The sequence below is a fragment of the Mesocricetus auratus genome, unplaced genomic scaffold (assembly GCF_017639785.1).
Source record: "Mesocricetus auratus isolate SY011 unplaced genomic scaffold, BCM_Maur_2.0 Super-Scaffold_100024, whole genome shotgun sequence".
NCBI lineage: Eukaryota > Metazoa > Chordata > Mammalia > Rodentia > Cricetidae > Mesocricetus > Mesocricetus auratus.
This window is the reverse complement of record NW_024429205.1, coordinates 3132136-3153643: the sequence shown is the minus strand read 5'-3', so window position 1 is coordinate 3153643 and position 21508 is coordinate 3132136. Positions and strand designations below refer to the sequence as shown.

The following is a 21508-nucleotide window of genomic DNA, read 5'->3' as shown; positions in this document are numbered from 1 at the left end:
ACAGATGCAAAAGCACTCAATAAAATACTGACAAACCAAATTCAAGAACACATCAGGCCCTGTCTGCCTCCTCTGCCACCATGGTGCCCGTGAAAAAGCTTGTGGTGAAGGGAGGCAAAAAAAAGCCGATTTTGAGTTCACCCTTGACTGCACCCACAACCTGTAGAAGATGGGATCTTGGCGGAGGGGTTGTGACCATGAACGAAGCAAGAGCAAGATCACTGTCACTTTGGCGGTCCCTTTCTCCAAAAGGTATTTGAAATACGTCATCAAGAAACGCCTGAAGAACAATCTTCGAGACCGGTTGCACGTTGTCGCCAACAGTAAAGCTGCACTACTTCCAGATTAACCAGGATGAAGAGGAGGAGGAGGAGGAGAACGATTAAGACACATTGGTCTGCAATGTTTTGTATTAATTCATAAATAAAATTTAGGGACAAAAAATAAAATGAAAAGAACACATCAGGAAAATCATCCACCATGGCCAAGTAGGATTCATACCAGAGATGCAGGGATAGTTCGACATACAAAAATCTGTCAATGCAATCCACCATATGAATAAACTGAAAGAAAAAAACACATGATCATCTCACTAGATGCTGAAAAAGACTTCGACAAAATTCAACACCTCTTCATGATAAAGGTCTTGGAGAGAATAGGGATACAAGAAACATACCTACACATAATAAAGGCAATATACAGTAACCCAGCAGCCAACATCAAACTGGAGAGAAACTCAAAGCAATCCCATTGAAATCAGGAACAAGACAAGTCTGTCCACTCTCTCCATATCTATTCAACATAGTACTTGAAGTTCTAGTTATAGCAATAAGAAAACAAAAGGATATCAAAGGGATACAAATTAGAAAAGAAGTCAAACTGTCACCATTTGCTAATTATATGATAGTATACATAAGCGACCCCAAAAAATTCTACCAGAAAACTCCTACAACTGATAAACACCTTCAGTAATATAGCCGGATGCAAGGTTAACCAAACAAATCAGTAGCCCTCCTATATACAGATGACAAATGCACTAAGAAGGAAATCATAGAAACATCACCCCTCACAATAGCCACAAATAACACAAAATATTTTGGGGTAACTCTAACCAAACAAATGAAACTCCTGTATGACAAGAACTTCAAGTCTTTAACAAAAGAAAATAAAGAAGATATCAGAAAATGGAAATATCTCCCATGCCCTTGGATAGGTAGGATCAACATAGTAAAGATGGCAATCTTACCAAAAGTAATCAATGCAATTCCCATCAAAATCCCTGCACAATTCTTCACAAACCTTGAAAGAGCAATACTCAACTTTATATGGAAAAAAACCATGATAGTAAAACTATCCTGTACAATAAAGGATCATCTGGGGGCATCACCATCCTGGACTTCAAGTTCTACTATAGAGCAATAGTAATGAAAACAGCTTGGTATTGGCATAAAAACAGACAGATGAACCAATGGAATCAAATCAAAGATCCCAATATCAACCTGCACACCTATGAACACCTAATTTTTGACAAAGAAGCTAAAAATATAAAATGGAAAAAAGAAAATATATTCAACAAATGGTGCTGGTATAACTGGTTCTCAACGTGTAAAAAATGCAAATAGATCCATATCTATTACCATACACAAAATTCAAGTCCAAATGGATCAAAGACTTCAGTATAAATCCATTCACACTGAACCTCATAGAAGAGAAAGTGGGAAATACATTTGAGCACATAGGCACAGAAGACCACTTCCTAAATAGAACACCAGTAGCACTGACACTGACAGCAACAATTAATAAATGGGACCTCCTAAAACTGAGAAGCTTCTGTAAAGCAAAGAACACAGTCAACAAGACAAAATGGCTCCCTACAGAATGGAAAAAGATATTCACCAATTCCACATCTGACAGCAGGCTGATCTCCAAATTATACAAAGAACTCAAGAAACTAGAAATCAAACTTCCAAATAATTCAATTTAAAAAATGGGGCACAGATCTAAATAGAGAATTCTCAACAGAACAATCTTAAATGGCAGAAACACATTTAAGGAAATGCTCAACATCTTTAGTCATCAGGGAAATGCAAATCAAAACCACTCTGAGATTCCATCTTACACTGATCAGAATGGTTAAGATAAAAAAAAAATACCAATGATAGCTTATGCTGGAGAGGATGTGGAAAAAGGGGAACACTCCTCCATTGCTGGTGGGAGTGCAAACTTGTACAGCCACTGTGGAAATCAGTATGGAGATTCCTCAGAAAATTAGGGGTCAACCTACCTCAATACCCTGAAATACCACTGTTGGGCATATATCGTAAGGACACTCACACCGCAAGGACATTTACTCAACTATGTTCATGGCAACATTATTTGTAATATCCAGATCTTGGAAACAGCCTAGATGCCCCTCCACTGAAGAACAGATAAAGAAAATGTGGTATATTTACACAATGGAGTACTACTCAGTGGTAAGTAACAAAGACATCCTAAAATTCACAGGCAAATGGGCAGAACTAGAAAAAAAACATCCTAAGTTAAGTAACCCAGAGCTAGAAAGATAAATATAGTATGTACTCACTAATAAGTGGATACCAGACATAAACCAAAAGATACCCAGCCTACAATCCATAACCCCAGAGAATCTTGAACCCTCTTCCAGAAACAGATAGAAGCGGATGCAGAAATCCACAACTAACCAATAGGCCAAACCTCTTCCTTGAGTACAATCAAAGTGAGGGAGGAGCAATAATATGAGCAAAGGAATTAAGACCATGATTGGGAGACCCACAGAATCAAGCTGACCAGAGCTGGTAAGAGATCACTGGCTCAGTTCTGACAAATGGGGAATCTGCATAAGACCAAACTAGACTCCCTTCATATAGGTAATAATGGCATGACTGGGACAATATGTGAGGCCACCAGCAGTGGGTCCAAGACCTAACATTAATGTACAAACTGACTTAGTGGAGCCCATTCTATATGGAGAGTTACCTTGCCCAGCCTAGACACAGGGGTGTGGGAGCAGAGAGGTGCCTTGGTCCTGCCTCAACGAGATGATGAGACAGACTTAGTAGACTTTCTAGGGGAGGCCTTATCCTCTCTGTGGAGTAGATAGGAGCAGGGGGAAGTGGAGGAAGTAGGAGGAAAGGAGGGAAGGGGAACTGGGATTGGAATTAAAAAAATAAATAAAAGAGCATGATGGGAAAACCCACAGAATCAGCTGACCCGAGCTAGTGGGAGCTCACAGACTCTAGACCAACAGCTGGGGAAACCTGCATGGGACCTAACTAGGCCCTCTGAATGTGAATGACAGTTGCGTAGCCTGGTGTGTTTGTGGGGCCCCTGACAGTAGGACTAGGATCTAGACCTGGTGCATGAGCTAGCATTTTGGAGCCAATTCCCTATGGCTTACAAAGCCTTGATACAGGGGGAGGGGCTTGGTCCTGCCTCACCTAATGTGCCAGGCTTTGTTGACTCCCCATGGGAGGTCTTACCCTTTCTGAGGAGTGGATAGAGGGTGGGTTGGGGAGGACATAGTGGGAGGGGGAAAAGAAGAGGGAAGGGAAACTATAGTTGGTAAACGAATGAGAATATTTTATTAAAAAATTATGTTTATGGTCAATAAACTCAGTTCCTTTCTTTCACTCCACAGCGTCCCTTGTGCCACGAAAGGCAGCCACTGCCATCCCTAGGCTCTCAGTATTCTGTGGTTTTCACATGTATGAGGACAGAAGATCAGTCGCTGAGCTGATAAACACAGATGTGGCAGAACACTTGAGATGTGGCAGACCCCAGCTCACTTGGCCATGATGGCCCTCCAGGCAGGACTTTCTCACTCAATTCCTGCCCAAAGCCAGGGGCTTGCACAGTGGGATGCAAAGCTAAAACCTGTCCAGATCTCCTCTCTCCACCTCTGCCCATCCCACCAGGGTCTCGGGGTAAGACCTGAGCAGAGCTTAGCTGTTCCCATCCTCTCCCATCAGAGCATGCTGCCTCTCAGACCTTGTCTTAGTTAGGATCACTGTAGCTACGATGAAACACATGGTATTTCATAAAGTAAGTTGGGGAGGAAAGGGTTTATTCAGTTTATACATCCACACTGTAATCCATCATCTAAAGAAACCAGAACAGGAACTCAAACAGGGCAGGTCCTGGAGACAGGAGATTATGCATAAGCCATGGATGGGTGCTGTACACTGGCTTGTTTCCCAAGGTTTACTCAGTCTGATTTCTTCTAGAACCAAGGACCACCAGCCCAGAGATGGACCACTCACCCTGATGGGCCCTCCCCCATCAATATCTAATGAAGAAAATGTCCTACATCCCAGTCTTATGGGGGCATTTCCTTAATCAAAGTTCCTTTCTCTCTGATGACTTTAGCTTGTATCAAGTTGATATAAAACTATTCAGCATAGATCTGAAATACCCCTGTGCCCAGTGTCTCCATGGAACATCCACCTGCTGGACAGAGAGTAAGTCTTAGCAATCTTTTCTCTTTAGGTTATCTTTACAAACAGGAGCTGAAATCAGATCCAGGAGTCGTCTTCTCCCTGGAAGAATTATATCAAAACCATGATGCCTATCATCCCTGGCTGACAAGGCCAGAGGGATTTTGTTTTAAATGTTAACTTTTACAAACCATTTACACAACGAGCATGCCCTTTTAAAAATGTTTTAATTTCAGAGAAGAAAAAAGATTCCAATATTTGAAAAGAATATTCTCTTTGTCATTTTTATTTCCTTCTTTGGGTTCACTAACTTGACTGTGTGGTTTGTTAAGGTCTTCAAAACCTTTTATACTTGGCTGACCTTCAACAAATCCTAAATACAAAGACTTTCTGGTGGGGTTTCCATGGATACAGAACAAAGCTTCACTCCATTCATGGGGTAAGAGGCAGAGCCATGGGCTGCTCCTGTGCTAGAATTGATAGAGATGATGTGCTGCGTCCGCTGCGCAGCTATGTCTGAGAATGTGGCAAGGGTGTCGGGGATTGATGACACAGAGACCTGAAGGCTCCTCAAGAAGGCTCTCTTTTATTCCTACTCTGGCTGGTTATTATATACCCTGACACCAGAGGTGGGGATGGGTGGGTCTGAGGATGCAGTTAGTCTTTGGAAAAGGTGGAGGACAGGGCGGTTCCCGTGGGCATGCCCTTTTCAGGAACTTATTGCCCCGGGCATTGTATTGTTTTTAATAAACATGTTTTTAGTAAACATTGTCTTACAGCTGCCTACTCCCAGGATGATGGGGAAGTGGTCTCTGAACAAGGTCTGGTGTTCCCACAATGATGAGAATTGGCTCCACCTTCTGAGAAGGCAGGTTTGATCTGCTCTCCCCCATATGGCTACCTCTGGCCACAGGTGGCTAGAAAACTTGTGTCTCCGTCTTCTCTCAATGGCTAAATGGAGAAAAGAGGAGGGGGAGGGGAGAGGAAGGGAGAAGAGGAGAGGAGAGGGAAGGAGGAGGACTGGGAGAGAAGACTCAGGCAGAGCCTGCCAGGAGGAGGAAGGAGCTGAGTGATGTAAGCAAGCTAGGACTTCCTGTCAGGAGCTGAGCCCCTTAGAAAGCCAGGGTACAAAGACTCTCACACTCTATGGAGCTGGGCAAGCCACATTATCTGTTAAGAGCAGGCTATGCCCTGCTCTGATCTCCTCTACAATGTGGGAAACAGTGGCTTTTCTGTCTGTGCCTTACTCTGAGGGATTCTACAAGCAGCTTTTTCTTCCCTTCTGAGGGAGGGGGATGACTACAGACCAAGTAGGACCACAGATACCACCTCCTGCCCTTCACAGGCCACATGGATCAGAGCAGACTCATTCCCAGGAGCAGAAATGATGCTGCCTTATAAATGGATCTGGAGACTTGAGACCATATGAAAAATCACATCAAGGAAACCAGGCCCAATATCTTATCCAATACACCAGACTTGGGGAAAAGGTGTCATTCCTTTGTCTAGACCCCATAAAATGGTGCTTAGCATTGTGAAGGTGATGGCCCCACACCAGCCTATCATCTGATACTTGGTGACGTGCCAAGATCTGACAGGCAGAGGACTCCTGTCTATCCCTGGGGCTTCAGCTTCGCTTGGTCCCTGAAGGTTGACACAGCCTAGTTCCACATGTCCACCTGCTTGCCCATCAGGACCTGAACCAAATATGGCCTGCTCTACACTAGGCTCAACTCGTGTGTCCCTGCAGCTGCCTCCATCTTCCTTCACAAGTGAGACTCACCTTCTTGCTGGGGTCCAGCCAGTGTCAGTCCTAGGCTGCAAGTGTCATCTATTCTGGACTGATGCCTTTAGGGTTGTGTCCAGAACCAGTCGAACAGCCCCAGGTCCGACCCTCAGTGGGGGAGTGTGGATCAGGGAAATACCAGCTACCCAGCAGTGATAAGAGCGAGGCAGAGGCACCTTATCATTTCAGGAGGTCTCTCAGTCCATACTGGAGACCACTGTTTATTCAAGCATCCTCTTAAATAGCTTTCAAAGAGCAGGGAGCAGGGGTACTGGCAGAAGACATTATTATGCATATAGGGCTGACTAGGAAACACTTCCTTTAACCCTAGAGATGGTCCTAGAATGCACACACACAAGCCCTCAGACTCTCTGTAATAGCACATCTCACCACTCTTCAGACACATCCCACTGGTCCCCAGGCATATCCCACTAGCCCTCATGATGGGCATGTGGCCTAGGTCTATTGTTACACAAACTGGAACCCATTTTCCACTGTGGCCAGGCCATCCGGAGGTAACCAGCCAACATTTAAAAGAAAATAGGAGATTCAAGCTCCTGGAATTGAGCTTAGGCCTATATTCGAAATATAATATTCGGCCCCCGACACCTTATCAATACATACTTAATATGTATTGATGACATCTCTACCATCCCATTTCTGAAACCTCATGAACTCCAGGGAACATCTGTGTCACTTGTATTCATGTAAACCACACAGATGCAGAGATGCAGATCTCTAGGTATATTTACCATGTTTGTGGTATGTGATGTTAGAGGTAATATTAGTAATTCAGTTTTGAATAAAAATCCAGAAGTGGAGGCTCACACCTTTAATCCAAGCACTTGGGAGGCACAGATCTCTGCAAGTCTGAGGCTAGCCTTTTCTACCTACTGAGTTCTGGGAGACATAAAGCCACATAGTGAGACCCTGTCTTTAAAAGCAAAGATATAAAAAGATTGAAATAAAAGATGCTCCACTCGCCTCAGTCAGATTACAAAGGTAGGAGAAATTATCTGGTAAATCATAACCATTGAAAGGGTGGAAATTTGAGAAATGTTTTATTCGATAAATTCTGGCACTGTGGGAAAGACTCATATGTATTTGTCTATGTTTGTGATAAAGCACGGCCACAGGAACTTGCTACTTTTACTCTTAGGCCTCCTGGTCCCAAAACATGTCTGCTCTTGAATGTAGTTCATCCCACAAGTAAGCCTTCTGCAGAAACCAACCCCAGCCAGGCAGTGCAAATGACCCTCATGAAGAAATGTGCACTTGGTACGGATGAGAAACTAGTTAGTGTCTTTTTAAAAAAGCAAGCCGAGAAGAGCCGCCCACACAGGAAAGAGATCAGCGCCTCCAAGACCCCAACCCAGCGAGCCCAGCTTCAGGTGAGATTGGGTCCCTGGCTGGGACCACCCGCCCATCACCCATCCCCCTCCATCTTCGGGGCCGCTCCCGGCCTCCAGAAGAGCCGCCCACACAGGAAAGAGATCAGCCCCTCCAAGACCCCAACCCAGCGAGCCCAGCTTCAGGTGAGATTGGGTCCCTGGCTGGGACCACCCGCCCATCACCCATCCCCCTCCATCTTCGGGGCCGCTCCCGGCCTCCAGAAGAGCCGCCCACACAGGAAAGAGATCAGCCCCTCCAAGACCCCAACCCAGCGAGCCCAGCTTCAGGCCCCTCCAAGACCCCAACCCAGCAAGCCCAGCTTCAGGTGAGATTGGATCCCCGGCTGGGACCACCTGCCCATCACCCATCCCCCTCCATCTTCGGGGCCGCTCCCGGCTTCCAGAAGAGCCGCCCACACAGGAAAGAGATCAGCCCCTCCAAGACACCAACCCAGCGAGCCCAGCTTCAGGAAAGAGATCAGCCCCTCCAAGACCCCAACCCCAGCGAGGCCAGCTTCAGCTTCAGCTGCAGTAAGGAAGGAGACCAGTGGAAACAGAAAGCCCCCACCAGCACCCACTGGAAGAAGAGATGGGAAGAAGACAGAATAAGAGATCACTCAGCAATAGAAACACCAACACGACCCCACCAGAATCCAGGGATCCAACACCAGCAAGACCTGAAAAGCACTACATAGATGAAGAAGAGGAGACAGACATTAAAAGTTATTTCATGAAGATGATGGAGAGCCTCAAAGAAGAAACGAGGAAATCCCTTAAAGAAATAGAAGAAAAACAAACAAAAAAATCCATGAAATGGGGGAAAAATTCAAGAAATAAACAAATCTCTCAAAGAATCTAAAGAGCACCAAGAAAAAACAACCAAGAAAATTAAGGAAACAGCTCAAACAGTTGAAGGATTGAAAGCTGAAATAGAAACGATAAAGAAAACACAGAATGAAGGGATGCTGGAAATAGAAAAGCTCGGTAAACGGTCTGGAATTACAGATGCAAGCATCACCAATAGAATACAAGAGATAGAAGAGAGAATCTCAGGTGTTGAAGACTCATTAGAGGACATAGCATCGTCAACCAAAGAAAATCTCAAAACCAACAAATCCTTAACACAAAATATTCAGGAAATATGGGACACCGTGAAGAAGCCAAACCTGAGAATAATAGGTATAGAAGAAGGTGAAGAACTTCAACTTGAAGGTACAGAAAACATATTCAACAAAATCATAGAAGAAAACTTCCCTAACCTAAAGAAAGATATGCCTATGAAAGTACAAGAATCTTACAGAACACCAAATAGGCTTGACCAGAAAAAGAAGTCACCTCGCCATATAATAATCAAAACATCAAACCTACAGAGCAAAGAGAAAATATTAAGAGCAGCTAAAGAAAAAGGCCAAGTAACATATAAAGGCAGACCTATCCGAATTACACCTGACTTCTCAATGGAAACGATGAAAGCCAGAAGATCCTGGTCAGATGTCCTACAAACACTAAGGGAACAAGGATGCCAGCCCAGACTACTATATCCAGCAAAGCTCTCAATTACCATAGATGGAGAAAACAAAATATTCCATGACAAAGCCAGATTTAAACAATACATATCCATGAATCCAGCTCTACAGAAAATGCTAGAAGGAAAACCTAGAGCCAAGGAAGATAACTACATTCACAAAGACACAGGCAATATAGAATCATACTTTACAAAACACTAAAAGAAAAAGGGAGGAGAAACTACACAAAATAACTTCACTAACAATAAATCAAGCGCAAACAAGGATCACCAATCAATGGTCATTAATATCCCTCAATGTCAATGGCCTCAACTTACCTATAAAAAGACACAGACTAGCAGAATGGATACGAAGACAGAACCCTTCCTTCTGCTGCATACAAGAAACACATCTCAACACCAAAGACAGACGTTATCTCAGAGTAAAGGGCTGGGAAAAGATCTTCCAATCAAACGGCCCCAAGAAACAAGCGGGCGTAGCAATCTTAATATCTAACAAATTAGGCTTCAAATTAAAATCAATCAAAAGAGATGAAGAAGGGCACTTCATATTCATCAAAGGAAAAATACATCAAGACGAAGTCTCGATTTTAAATATCTACGCCCCAAATACAAAGGCACCTACATTCGTGAAAGAAACATTACTAAAGCTCAAAATGCACATAAAATCTCACACACTAATAGTAGGAGACTTCAACACTCCGCTCTCACCGCTAGATAGGACCTCCAGACAGAAACTTAACAAAGAAACAAAAGAATTAATAGAAGTTATGACCCAACTGGGTTTAACAGACATCTATAGAACATTCCACCCAAATACAAAGGGATATACCTTCTTCTCGGCACCACATGGAACCTTCTCTAAAATTGACCACATAATAGGAAACATAGCAAATCTCCACAGATACAAAAAAATTGGAATAACCCCCTGCATCTTATCAGACCACCATGCATTAACATTAGAATTCAACAATAACACAAATCGCAGAAACCCTACAAACTCATGGAGATTGAACAATGCACAATTGCACCATCCCTGGGTAAAGGAACAAATAAAAAAAGAAATTAAAGACTTCCTCGATTTCAATGAGAATGAAGACACAACATACACAAACTTATGGGACACTTTGAAAGCAGTGCTGAGAGGAAAGTTTATAGCACTAAGTGCCCACATGAAAAAACTGGAGAACAGTCATACTAGAGAATTAATAGCACAGCTGAATGTTCTAGAACAAAAAGAAACAAACTCCCCCAGGAGGAGCAGACGCCAGGAAATAATCAAATTGAGGGCTGAAATCAATCAAGTAGAAACCAGGAAAACATTGAGAAGAATCAATGAAACAAAGAGTTGGTTCTTTGAGAAAATCAACAAAATAGACAAACCTCTGTCCAAACTAACCAAAAGACAGAGAGAGAACATGCTAATTAACAAAATCAGGGATGAGAAAGGGGACATAACAACGGACTCTGAGGAAATCAAGAGAATCATCAGGGCATACTTTGAAAATCTGTACTCCACAAAATTTGAAAATTTAAAGGAAATGGACAATTTCTTGGATAGATATCACTTGCCAAAACTAAATCAAGAACAGATAAATAATCTAAACAGACCTATAACCCCTAATGAAATAGAAGCAGTCATCAAAAGTCTCCCAAACAAAAAAAGCCCAGGCCCAGATGGCTTCAGTGCAGAATTCTACCAGAAATTCAAAGAAGAGCTCATTCCAATACTCGTCAAAGTATTCCACACTATAGAAGCAGGAGGCTCACTGCCAAACTCTTTCTACAAGGCTACAATTACCTTGATACCCAAGCCACACAAAGACACAACTAAGAAAGAGAACTATAGACCAATTTCCCTCATGAACATCGATGCAAAAATACTCAATAAAATACTTGCAAACCGGATTCAAGAACACATCAGAAAAATCATCCACCATGATCAAGTAGGCTTCATTCCAGGAATGCAGGGATGGTTCAACATTAGAAAATCTATCAATGTAATCCACCATATTAACAATCTGCGAAAGAAAAACCACATGATCATCTCGCTAGATGCTGAAAAAGCCTTTGATAAAATCCAGCACCCCTTCATGATAAAGGTCCTAGAGAGATCAGGGATAACAGGAACGTACCTGAATATAATAAAAGCAATATACAGTAAACCAACAGCTAACATCAAACTAAATGGAGAGAAACTCAAAGCAATTCCTCTAAAATCAGGAACAAGACAAGGCTGTCCACTCTCTCCATATCTCTTCAATATTGTACTTGAAGTTCTAGCTACAGCAATAAGACAACAAAAGGAGATAAAGGGGATACAAATAGGAAAAGAAGAAGTCAAACTTTCATTATTTGCAGATGATATGATAGTTTACATAAGTGACCCAAAAAACTCCGCAAGGTCACTCCTAGAGCTGATAAACACCTTCAGCAATGTGGCAGGATACAAGGTAAACTCAAAAAAATCAGTGGCCCTATTATATACAGATGATGAAGTGACTGAGAAAGAAATCAGAGAAACATCACCTTTTACAATAGCCAAAAACAGCATCAAATATCTGGGGATAATGTTAACCAAGGAAGTGAAAGACCTGTATATCAAGAACTTTGTGTCTTTGAAGAAAGAAATCAAAGAAGATACCAGAAAATGGAAAGATCTCCCATGCTCTTGGATTGGTAGGATCAACATAATAAAAATGGCAATCTTGCCAAAAGCAGTCTATAGATTCAATGCAATCCCTATCAAAATTCCATCACAATTCTTCAAGGACCTGGAAAGAACATTAATCAACTTTATATGGAAAAACAAAAGGCCCAGGATAGCCAAAACATCCCTATACAATAAAGGAACTTCAGGAGGCATCACCATACCTGACTTCAAGCTCTATTATAGAGCTATAGTCCTGAAAACAGCTTGGTATTGGCACAAAAATAGGCAGGTAGACCAATGGAACCGAATCGAAAGCCCTAATTTTAACCCACACACCTATGAACACCTGATTTTTGACAAAGAAGCTAAAACTGTATAGTGGAAAAAAGAAAGCATCTTCAACAAATGGTGCTGGCATAACTGGGTACTGGTATGCAGAAGACTGCAGATAGATCCATGTTTATCGCCTTGTACAAAACTTAAGTCCAAATGGATCAAAGATCTCAACATACATCCAGCCACACTGAAACTTTTAGAAGAGAAAGTGGGAGATACTCTTCAACGAGTTGGTACAGGAGACCACTTCCTAAACATAACACCAGTGGCACAGGCACTGAGATCAACAATTAACAAATGGGACCTTCTGAAACTAAAAAGCTTCTGTAAGGCAAAGGACACAATCAAAAAGACAAAAAGGCAGGCCACAGAATGGGAAAAGATATTCACTAACCCTACATCTGACAGAGGGCTAATCTCCAAAATTTACAAAGAACTCAAGAAACAAGTCTCCAAAACACCAAAGGATCCACTTGAAAGGTGAGGTACAGAGCTAAATAGAGAATTCTCAGTAGAGGAGGCTAAAATGGCCAAGAGACACTTAAGAAAGTGCTCAACATCCTTAGCCATCAGGGAAATGCAAATCAAAACAACTCTGAGATACCATCTTACTCCTGTCAGAATGGCTAGAATCAAAAACACCGAAGACAATTTATGCTGGAGGGGATGTGGAGAGAGAGGAACACTCCTCCACTGCTGGTGGGAATGCCAACTCATACAGCCTCTTTGGAAATCAGTATGGAGATTCCTCAGGAAAATGGGAATTAATCTACCACTAGACCCAGCAATTCCACTCTTAGGCATTTATCCAAATGAGGCAGGTTCATACAACAAGGGCATCTGCTCCACTATGTTCATAGCAGCATTGTTTGTAATAGCCAGAACCTGGAAGCAACCTAGATGCCCCTCAACTGAAGAGTGGATAGAGAAAATGTGGTACATTTACACAATGGAGTATTACTCAGCAGAAAAAAACAATGGAATCTTGAAATTCGCAGGGAAATGGATAGCACTGGAAGAAACCATCCTGAGTGAGGTAACCCAGTCGCAAAAAGACAAACATGGTATGTACTCACTCATATATGGATTTTAGATATGGATCAGGATAGTGCCAGTCTGCACTTCCACAGATAGAGAGTCTGGGAAACAGGAAAGAACCTAAAAGATATGCATATATACATAGTACCCAAGAGAAGAGGATGGAGACAAGATCCTCTGAATGGATGGGGAACAGGGCGAGGGGGGTAGTGGGACCTGGGAAGACTAGAGGGGGTAAAGAGGAAGGGAGTTGGTCATGGGGGAACAGGAAGTTGAGGGGGTGGGGGTAGAATAGGGGGAAGAGGGAATCATAGGATCGAAGACAGATCAGGCACCAGAGTGACCTCGAGTGATCTAAAGGTATAACATCAATTGGCAAGCTAAGCAATAGTGGAAGGACCACCTCGAATGCCCATTCCTGATAATGAACTTGATGTCTATAACTATCCGGGAGCCTTCATCCTGGGACTGATGGAAGCAGAGGCAAACACACATCTAAGCACTGAACTGAACCCAAGGAACCCAGTGACAGAGAGAGAGGAATGATGAGCAAATTGGCAAAGAATGGGCTGGCAAAACCAGCAGAGACAGCTGATCTGAACAGGGGAGTGCTCTTGGACCCCAGACCGACAGTGGGGAGGCCAGAATGGGACTGATCTGGACCCCCCAAATGTGAGTGTCAGTGAGAAGGCCTGGACAACCTATGGGGCTCTGAGCTGTGGATCAGTGTCTATTCCTGGTATACAATCTGTCTTCATGTGCCTATAGCACAAAGAGAGATGCTCTCTCAGCCTGGACTCTTAGGGGAGTGCCTTGACCCTACCAAGAGTAAAATGATAGACTCTAGACATCCCCTATGTGGAAGTATGTGGCAATAGGGTGGGAGGGAGGGTGGAAGGGGAGTGCGGGAGGAGGGGAGGGAGAGGGAACTGGGATTGACATGTAAAACAAGCTATTTAAAATTTTAAAAAAAACTAACGAAAAAAAAAAAAAGCAAGCCATGTGTTAAATCGTTCAAATCAAACTCAAGAGTGGGAGCTGCTTCATCAGAAGGCATATCCCTAACAGAGCGTTGTCTCCACACCCACTGTCCTAGACGGATATTTTAAGGGCTGAGGTAGGGAGCCAGCACATCAGTATTCAAACACCCGCACTCACACAGGTGTAGAGTCTGGGGTCCAGGGCAATTAAATTCCAACTGTGTTTGAGCTTCTGCACCATCAGAACTGGCGATGAAAGGTAGCTATCAGTGAAATAAATAATGCTTTCTCTGCTGCATGCTGGGGTAAAACTGACAGGAGCGCAGCTCATCGTGTTGAAGCAACTGAGAAAAACACATCCAAGAGAAAGAAAACAACATCAAACATAGCTGGGACTCAGGGAAGAGGAGCAGCTTATTTTCCTATCGCACCATATTGGATAGCAGAGGAGAGTGACATCATTGTTTTATTATTTATAACTGCTGGGACTTAGCCATAGGAGACTTGGCGGAGGTGTCTGGGTGGTGGGCCAGTTGTTTTATGCTTTTATCATCAGTCACTTCTGCAGCCAAACACCACTGATACCACGGGAAGGCGGGGCCCAAACGCACAGCTGTTGAGAGCATGGAAGACTTGCTGCCAGATCTATCATCTCTTGTGCACCATGGAGCCAGAGGGTTGTCAAGACAGGCAAGGGCACTGGAGGTCATCCGGCTCTACCCCTCCCTCGTGGTCCAGATGGCAGGAAGGAAATCCTGGCCCCATCACCTCCTCAGTGTGTGGCTTCAGGGAAGTAACCCAAGTGCTTCTGATGGATTTCCTCATTTGAAAACCTCTGTCCCCACCCTCACCCCACTCCTTGCCATCACCATCACAAACCCTGCCTGTGATGATTAGTCTGGTTGTCAACTTGACTGAATCTGGGACCGACTAAGGGCACACCTCCATGCAGAACTATGGGAATAGTTCTTGACAGAATTAACGGAAGGGGAAAGACCCTCCACTAGAATAGGTGACATCTCCCAGCTGTGACCCACATATAAAGAGGTCTGAGGGGCAGAAATGCTGCTTTTTGCCTAGTGGCCTTTGCTCCCTGCTTGAGAGTGAACCTACTTTGTTGCTGCTGCTGCTGCTGCTGCTGCTGCCACCACCGACGCATCCATTCTTCAGAGCCTACCTGCCCCAGCCTTCCACCATGTATTTGTATGTATAAATGCATATGTGTAGGTATTTGAAGAAACTTTAAGTGAGAATTAACTCTGGACATCTGTGTGTTATGTGACCTTGTCTTAAGTGAGCAAGTACTTCTGAGGTATCAGGTGTGAGCTGATATTGCTAAAAGCAATCAGGCCTGCTCCAGGCAGCTAGATACACTAAGTCTAAAAGTAAACTGTCCCCTTCCACCCTTCTAATCAGGAAACAGAGAAAGGTATTCCAGATGAATTTAATCTTACTCATCTTTTAAACCTTAAGTCTGGCCTTCAAAATATGAGGTTCATAACTGTAATAGCCTTCTGGCATACCTCAGCATAATATGAAAATAAATTGATTTTATTTTCATTTGCCTGTGGTCCTGTCCAGTTCCTGACTGTTGCTCTTCACAACATGGCAGGTTTTTTTTCATGGTATTTGTGCCATGTGTTGTCCCAGAGTCATCTGTTTCTGAGACTGTTATCTCAAGGATGACTGTCAATGGGATTCCTTCTGCTTGAATGGATATTCTTGGATTGGTGGTCTATTTAGGAGATTCTCATTGCGCAGGATGTTGCTCTAAAAATGATCCCAAGGATGACTCTTCAGAGGACTGTTGTTGTTCAAGTTGTTGCTCTGGGGATGTTGGTCCCAAGGATGACTGTCCAGATACCTCTTGTCGTTCAAGTTGTTGCTCTAGGGGTGATGGTTCCAAGGATGGCTGTTCAGATACCTCTTGTCGTTCAAGTTGCTGCTCTGGAGTTGATGGTCCCAAGGATGGCTGTTCAGATACCTCTTTTTGTTCAAGTTGTTGCTCTAGGGGTGATGGTTCCAAGGATGACTGTCCAAATACTTGTTGTTGTTCAAGTTGTTGCTCTTGGGGTAATGGTCCCAAGGATGAGTGTCTAGATACCTCTTGCTGTTCAAGTTGTTGCTCTGAGGGTAATAGTTCTAAGGATGGCTGTCCAGATACCTCTTGTTGTTCAAGTTGTTGCTCTGGGGATGATGGTCCCAAGGATGACTGTCCAGATACTTTCTGTTGTTCAGGTTGTTGCTCTGGGGGTGACGGTTCCAAGGACAACTGCCCAGGGGATTCCTGTTGCTCAGGTCTTTGTTCTGGGTGGGGTGGTCCCAAAGATGATTCTTGTTGCTCATGTCTGTGGTCTTGTGTTAATGATGACTCTTCTTGTGATTCTTGTCCCATTGGTGTCTCTCTTTGAACTTCTGCTTCTTCTTTGCTTTCTGGCAGTGCAGGTGTGGGTTTCTCTTCTATAATGTCATGTTGTTCTTTTTCTTTATTTTCAGTAAACAAAATAAGAAGAAAGTCACCAATAAACATAGTAGCTATTTAAACCAACTGAAATAAATCACAGATGAATGTTGCTATCATAGTAGCAAGGATTTAGTAATGACAGTGAAAATAATTTTCACACAGGGTATTTAACCTGACATGCTCTTTTGACTGTATCATTACATTTGCTCTCATGTAAAAAAAAAAAACACAATCTCAAGCAAGTATATGAAGGATAGGACAGATGGCTGAGAAGAGGGAATTAAGGACACATCCCCAGACATTAACTACACAGATATAATCTGTTGATCATAGAAAACTGAACATCTATGGAGAGTCTTGCTTTGTTTATGAGTCACTGAGACAGGGAAGGCATTTTTATTAAATAAAAAGGAAAGAAATGAGAGCATGGGAAAGTCTGGAACCTGTGTTCAGCACAAACAAGATAGTCTATAAAGCACAGGGAAGGAGCCTAGGCACACCAGCTCTTCCTAACACACACACACCTGGGATTAGCCAACCACATTCCTACAGAAAAAAAAGCACAGTTGAACTGAGAGCATAAAGACTGAGAGGAGCCTTACAGAATGTGGGAGATACTGTGTAGCCCAACTGACATGCATAGGATTCACCATGTCCACCTACCATCTTCCCGTCCAGATCTATTCTCCCTCTCACCTTCAGAAGCAACAGACAAATCCTAAATCAGAGCCCCCCCCCACAACTCCAGTTTCGTCCTAACTCCTCATTTCCATTATGCCAAATCTGGACCATTTAGACTATCCCCAGAAACCTGTGTGGCCCCACTGCCTTGGGCCAGGTATCCCCATATGGCAGAACACTAGAGTTATACCCTAATACTCTCTTGTGCCTTCCTGTATTCCCTTTGCTATTGAGTAACACATAAATTTGGTCAACTATCTCCCTGGTTTAGCATTATCTACAAGGCAAAAGACTTTATAGTAAATGAGGGCCTGGCAGTCATGATCAGGTGGCCACCAGATCTGCATTCCCAACCATCTGCATCTTAGTGGGCCAGATGAGTAGTCCCAACCAAAGTAATGTGAGCCACAACTCATCCCTTCTGGACTCAGAAGGTTAGTGTGGACCCAAGGCAGTGAGAAACTGAGGCAGGAGTTGTATCTTACTCATGCTTCTCCTCAACTGATATACAGAAGAAACACAGATTGTTTGGTAAATTAAAAAAAAATAAAGGAATAACTCTTGAATGAATCAGAAGTCCCCTCATCCCATTCACATAGACCCTTCCTGAACACACAAGCCAAAATTCAAAATACAATGAAGACATTAAAATGTGTTTATATGGATAAAGTAATATAACAAAATGAAAATACAAAATACTAGTCTGGCATAATATCCATGCTGAGTGAAGATATATTGAAACACATTTTTAAGGTCCTGGCACTCACCTTGACTTCCAAAATCAACCATGAGTGAGCTATTCCAGGTACTGACTATACTATTAACAGATTGTAACCTTTCATGACTCAGCCCAGTCTCATCAGCTTCTCACTGTGACTAAGGCCATGACCTGCAGTGCACCAGGGGCATGCACGCATCTGGGTTTCCCTCCTGGATCATAAGCTCATCACCACTATCCTGGAAGACTTTTCTCTAATCCTTTCTTTAAAAGATTGTCAGGGTGGGCTGGAGAGATGGCTCAGAGGTTAAGAGCACTGACTTCTCTTCCAGAGGACCTGAGTTCAATTCCCAACAATCACATGGTGGCTCACAACCATCTATTACAGATCTGGTGCCCTCTTCTGGCCTGTGGACATACATACAGGCAAAACACTGTATACATAATTAATAAGTAAATCTTAAAAAATATATATTGTCAGGATGAATGCAGTGAAATTTCAAAATAAACACATAAAGTGAGATAGCATGTCTACCTAAACTGAACTGACTGGCAGACAGCACCACCACATGCTATGTCAAAGTATTCATTAGTCAAATGATCAAATGATCACCGTTCTGGGGACAGCTTGGCAGTCTGCATGGACAGCAAAGGAGCCCAGTGCATCCAAAGCTGAAAACCCCCTCTCGTGCAAGAGGCAAGCATGAGGAAAACCCAGATGTGGCAAAGAATAAAGTGACCACACTATATCTACTCCCACTGGGGTGACTCTCAGTTGGACAGAGTGACCCCAAATGCTCCCTGGCCCCACACCTTGTGTCATGTGCGAGAGCCCTGCAAAAGATTGATCACATACAGTGCATTCTCTTACCAGGAGTCGGAACCACATCTTTATTCTTGCGGAAGTTCTTGAGAGATGCTGAAATGGAAAGGAACATAGAGGTTAGTGCAGCAAACAGATGGTTCACTGTGAGCCTTCAGTAGGACATCTACAGCTAAGAGAACCGGTGGGGTGCAGCCTTCGGGATAGCTTGGAGAGAATTTCAGGCCAACAAAAAATGATGCTACTGAAAATACAACCGTGAATTTGCTATGTAGAAACAGATGGTGATATATTAGCATTATTTGGGGTTACGGGGCAACTGATTGGATTGTTGATCTGCCTATGTGTTTTCCCAAAGAGAAAAGAAAGGGTGTTTCGCTTGAGTTTATTGGCCTTGCTCCTTCCTCCAGCTGCACAGTAGGCTCCCAATGGCTGGTGGTAGCAATTCCTGTGTTGTACTTTGCAGCACAGGTAACAACAGACCCTCTCCAGTAGGGCTCTGAGAACAGGTTATCACAGATAACAATAAAAGAATATTTGCCCTAAAATGAAGAATGCTAGAACGAGTCACATGTAACTGATACCAACTCTCCTAGGGAAACACACTTGTGCATGCAGGTATGACACAAATGCAATACAACTTCTCTGCAGACCTGCCACAGGTAAGCACTCCAACCAACAAACCTGCTTTGATTTCAGCTGTGTTGAAGTTCACAAAAGGCTCTGCCCACACCCGCCTCCCCATGAGCTGAAGACACTTGCTGTATTCAAGTGTCCCCTTGTTTCAACCCTGACCTGAGCACAACTGACAAAGGAACATTTCTGTTAATAAGCACTTCAGATCTGTTGATCTCGGGAGCAAGGATCAGTAGGATTAGACCAGTGCTGCTCTGAGGCCTGAGCAGCTTCAGAGCTTTTTGCCACTAAAGGAAGGGCATGGCTGCACAGATGGCGCTGCCAAGAACCACAGCCAAGGGGTCTGAGGACAGGAGCAGAGAAGTCTGAAGAGAAGGCTGGTTTTCATTACAGATGTGGGGTTTCAAAGGCCACCATGGTTCACCTGACAGGGCATTAGCACAGCCTTCACCCACAGAGAAGTCCAGCTGCTGCATTCCTAGGTGTCAGCCTCAGGGGACTGAGGAGCAGCTCAGTTAGTAGAGTGCTTGCTTAGCATGCACGAAGGACTGGGTTCTGTCCCCAGCTTCACACAAGCTAGGCATGATGGCCCGTGCCTATAATCCCAGCTCAGAAGAGATGCAAGCCAGAGAACCAGTGTTCAATGACATCTTCAGTTGCATGACAAGTTTGAGGACAGCCTGGGATACATGAGATTCGGTTTCAAAAACAACAAACCTTGTACTTGCCTGCATTTAGTTTTGCGACTGCCGGAACATGGGAGCTGCAGCAGCTTGTGACTCAAGATGTTAGCCTGTGATTTGTCAAAATAAATCCACCCTTTGACTTCAGATGTGATTAGTGTGTGACAAGATAGAAGCCCAAAGTTAGACAGCATTTAACTTTTGACTGTCGGGGCTGTTACCTAGGTAACTGATTCTCTGTAACTAGAAGGGCCCTTGAGTATTCCATCAAAGGCATTTCCCAAGTCCTGCAGGAACCACAGTTAAACCAGAAAGTACTTTGTACTCTGTAAATCTATAGTCAGTGTCAAGAAAGTATTCACAATCAGCGGTGGCTCTGTGGTGACAAGTTCACCTTGGGGCTCTCTGGCAACCACCACAGATTGTCTAAACATGAAATCCATTTATTGAGGGTCCTTTTACAGGTGAATCTTGAATGTCACCATAGGAGGTCAGATGTGGCCTCAGATAGGAGTCCAGAAACTTTCAGATTGTTGAAGAATTTGGGAATTTGGGATAAGGATGCTCAGTCTGGGGGGGGGAAGGAGGAGGAGGACAGGAAAGTACAAACAAAAAACATCAACCCCCTTGGCAAAGTCCCCTGGGCCTGCAGAGCGGCTCTCAGCCTAAGTCCCTGACACTCCTGTGGAGATTTGTGTTCTATTTTTTATTCTTTCTTTAAAGGGCTCTACTTTCCTTTTATCTCTCTTTGTATTGTCAGATACCTGAAATACTTTTGGCACTAGGAGGACAGCCTATTCAGCACTGGCCAGAGTGTCAATTTCAGTGTTTTATTGGCACACAGTAACCATCAAATGTCAATAAAGGTCACCCCAGTAAAAAGGGGCCTTACCCAAGCCAACAAATGCATGAGGTCCAACAGGAGAAGGACAAGAATGGAGAAGGACCACACCACCACCACCCCACATCTGCACACGTCTTTGGGTGGGTGCCAGAGAGATGGGGTGATGTGCTTTTGGCGCATGAAGCTGAAGGAGTGAGGTCCACGAAAGAACTGTCTGCTGGGGTTCCCACTGCACAGCCTGTTTAAACTAGTTAGGAGCACTTGGGGTCTGAGCGCCTATAGTAACTCTCCACTTCTCCGTTATGGGAGATTCTTGGCCCAGAAGCCTGGTCCCACTACCGCTCAGCCCCCAAACAAACACTCAGAGACTTATATTAATTATAAAACTGTTGGCTGGTGGCTTGGGCTTCTTATTAGCTAGCTCTGTCTTAATTATTAAGCCATTACTATTAATCTATGTATTTCCATGTGGTCTTGGCTTACTGGAGAACGCCTG

At 43.6% G+C, this 21508-nt stretch overlaps 1 protein-coding gene and 1 pseudogene across 6 annotated transcripts in view; one reads left to right on the top strand and one right to left on the bottom strand.

Moving 5' to 3' along the window:
- Dcdc2c (doublecortin domain containing 2C) overlaps nucleotides 1–21508 on the bottom strand; it is an 84802-nt gene that overhangs the window by 12833 nt on the left and 50461 nt on the right. For 3 of the 6 annotated variants that reach the window (XM_040730981.1, XM_040730980.1, XM_040730982.1), the window contains one exon: nucleotides 18898–18945. In XM_040730981.1, coding sequence (XP_040586915.1) covers nucleotides 18898–18945 — 48 coding nt within the window. Of the gene's footprint in view, nucleotides 1–14623; nucleotides 16648–18897; nucleotides 18946–21508 lie in introns of those variants that run through there. The other 3 variants (XM_040730983.1, XM_021234039.2, XM_040730979.1) reach the window with 2 other exon arrangements.
- On the top strand, nucleotides 81–386 carry LOC110340021 (annotated as a pseudogene).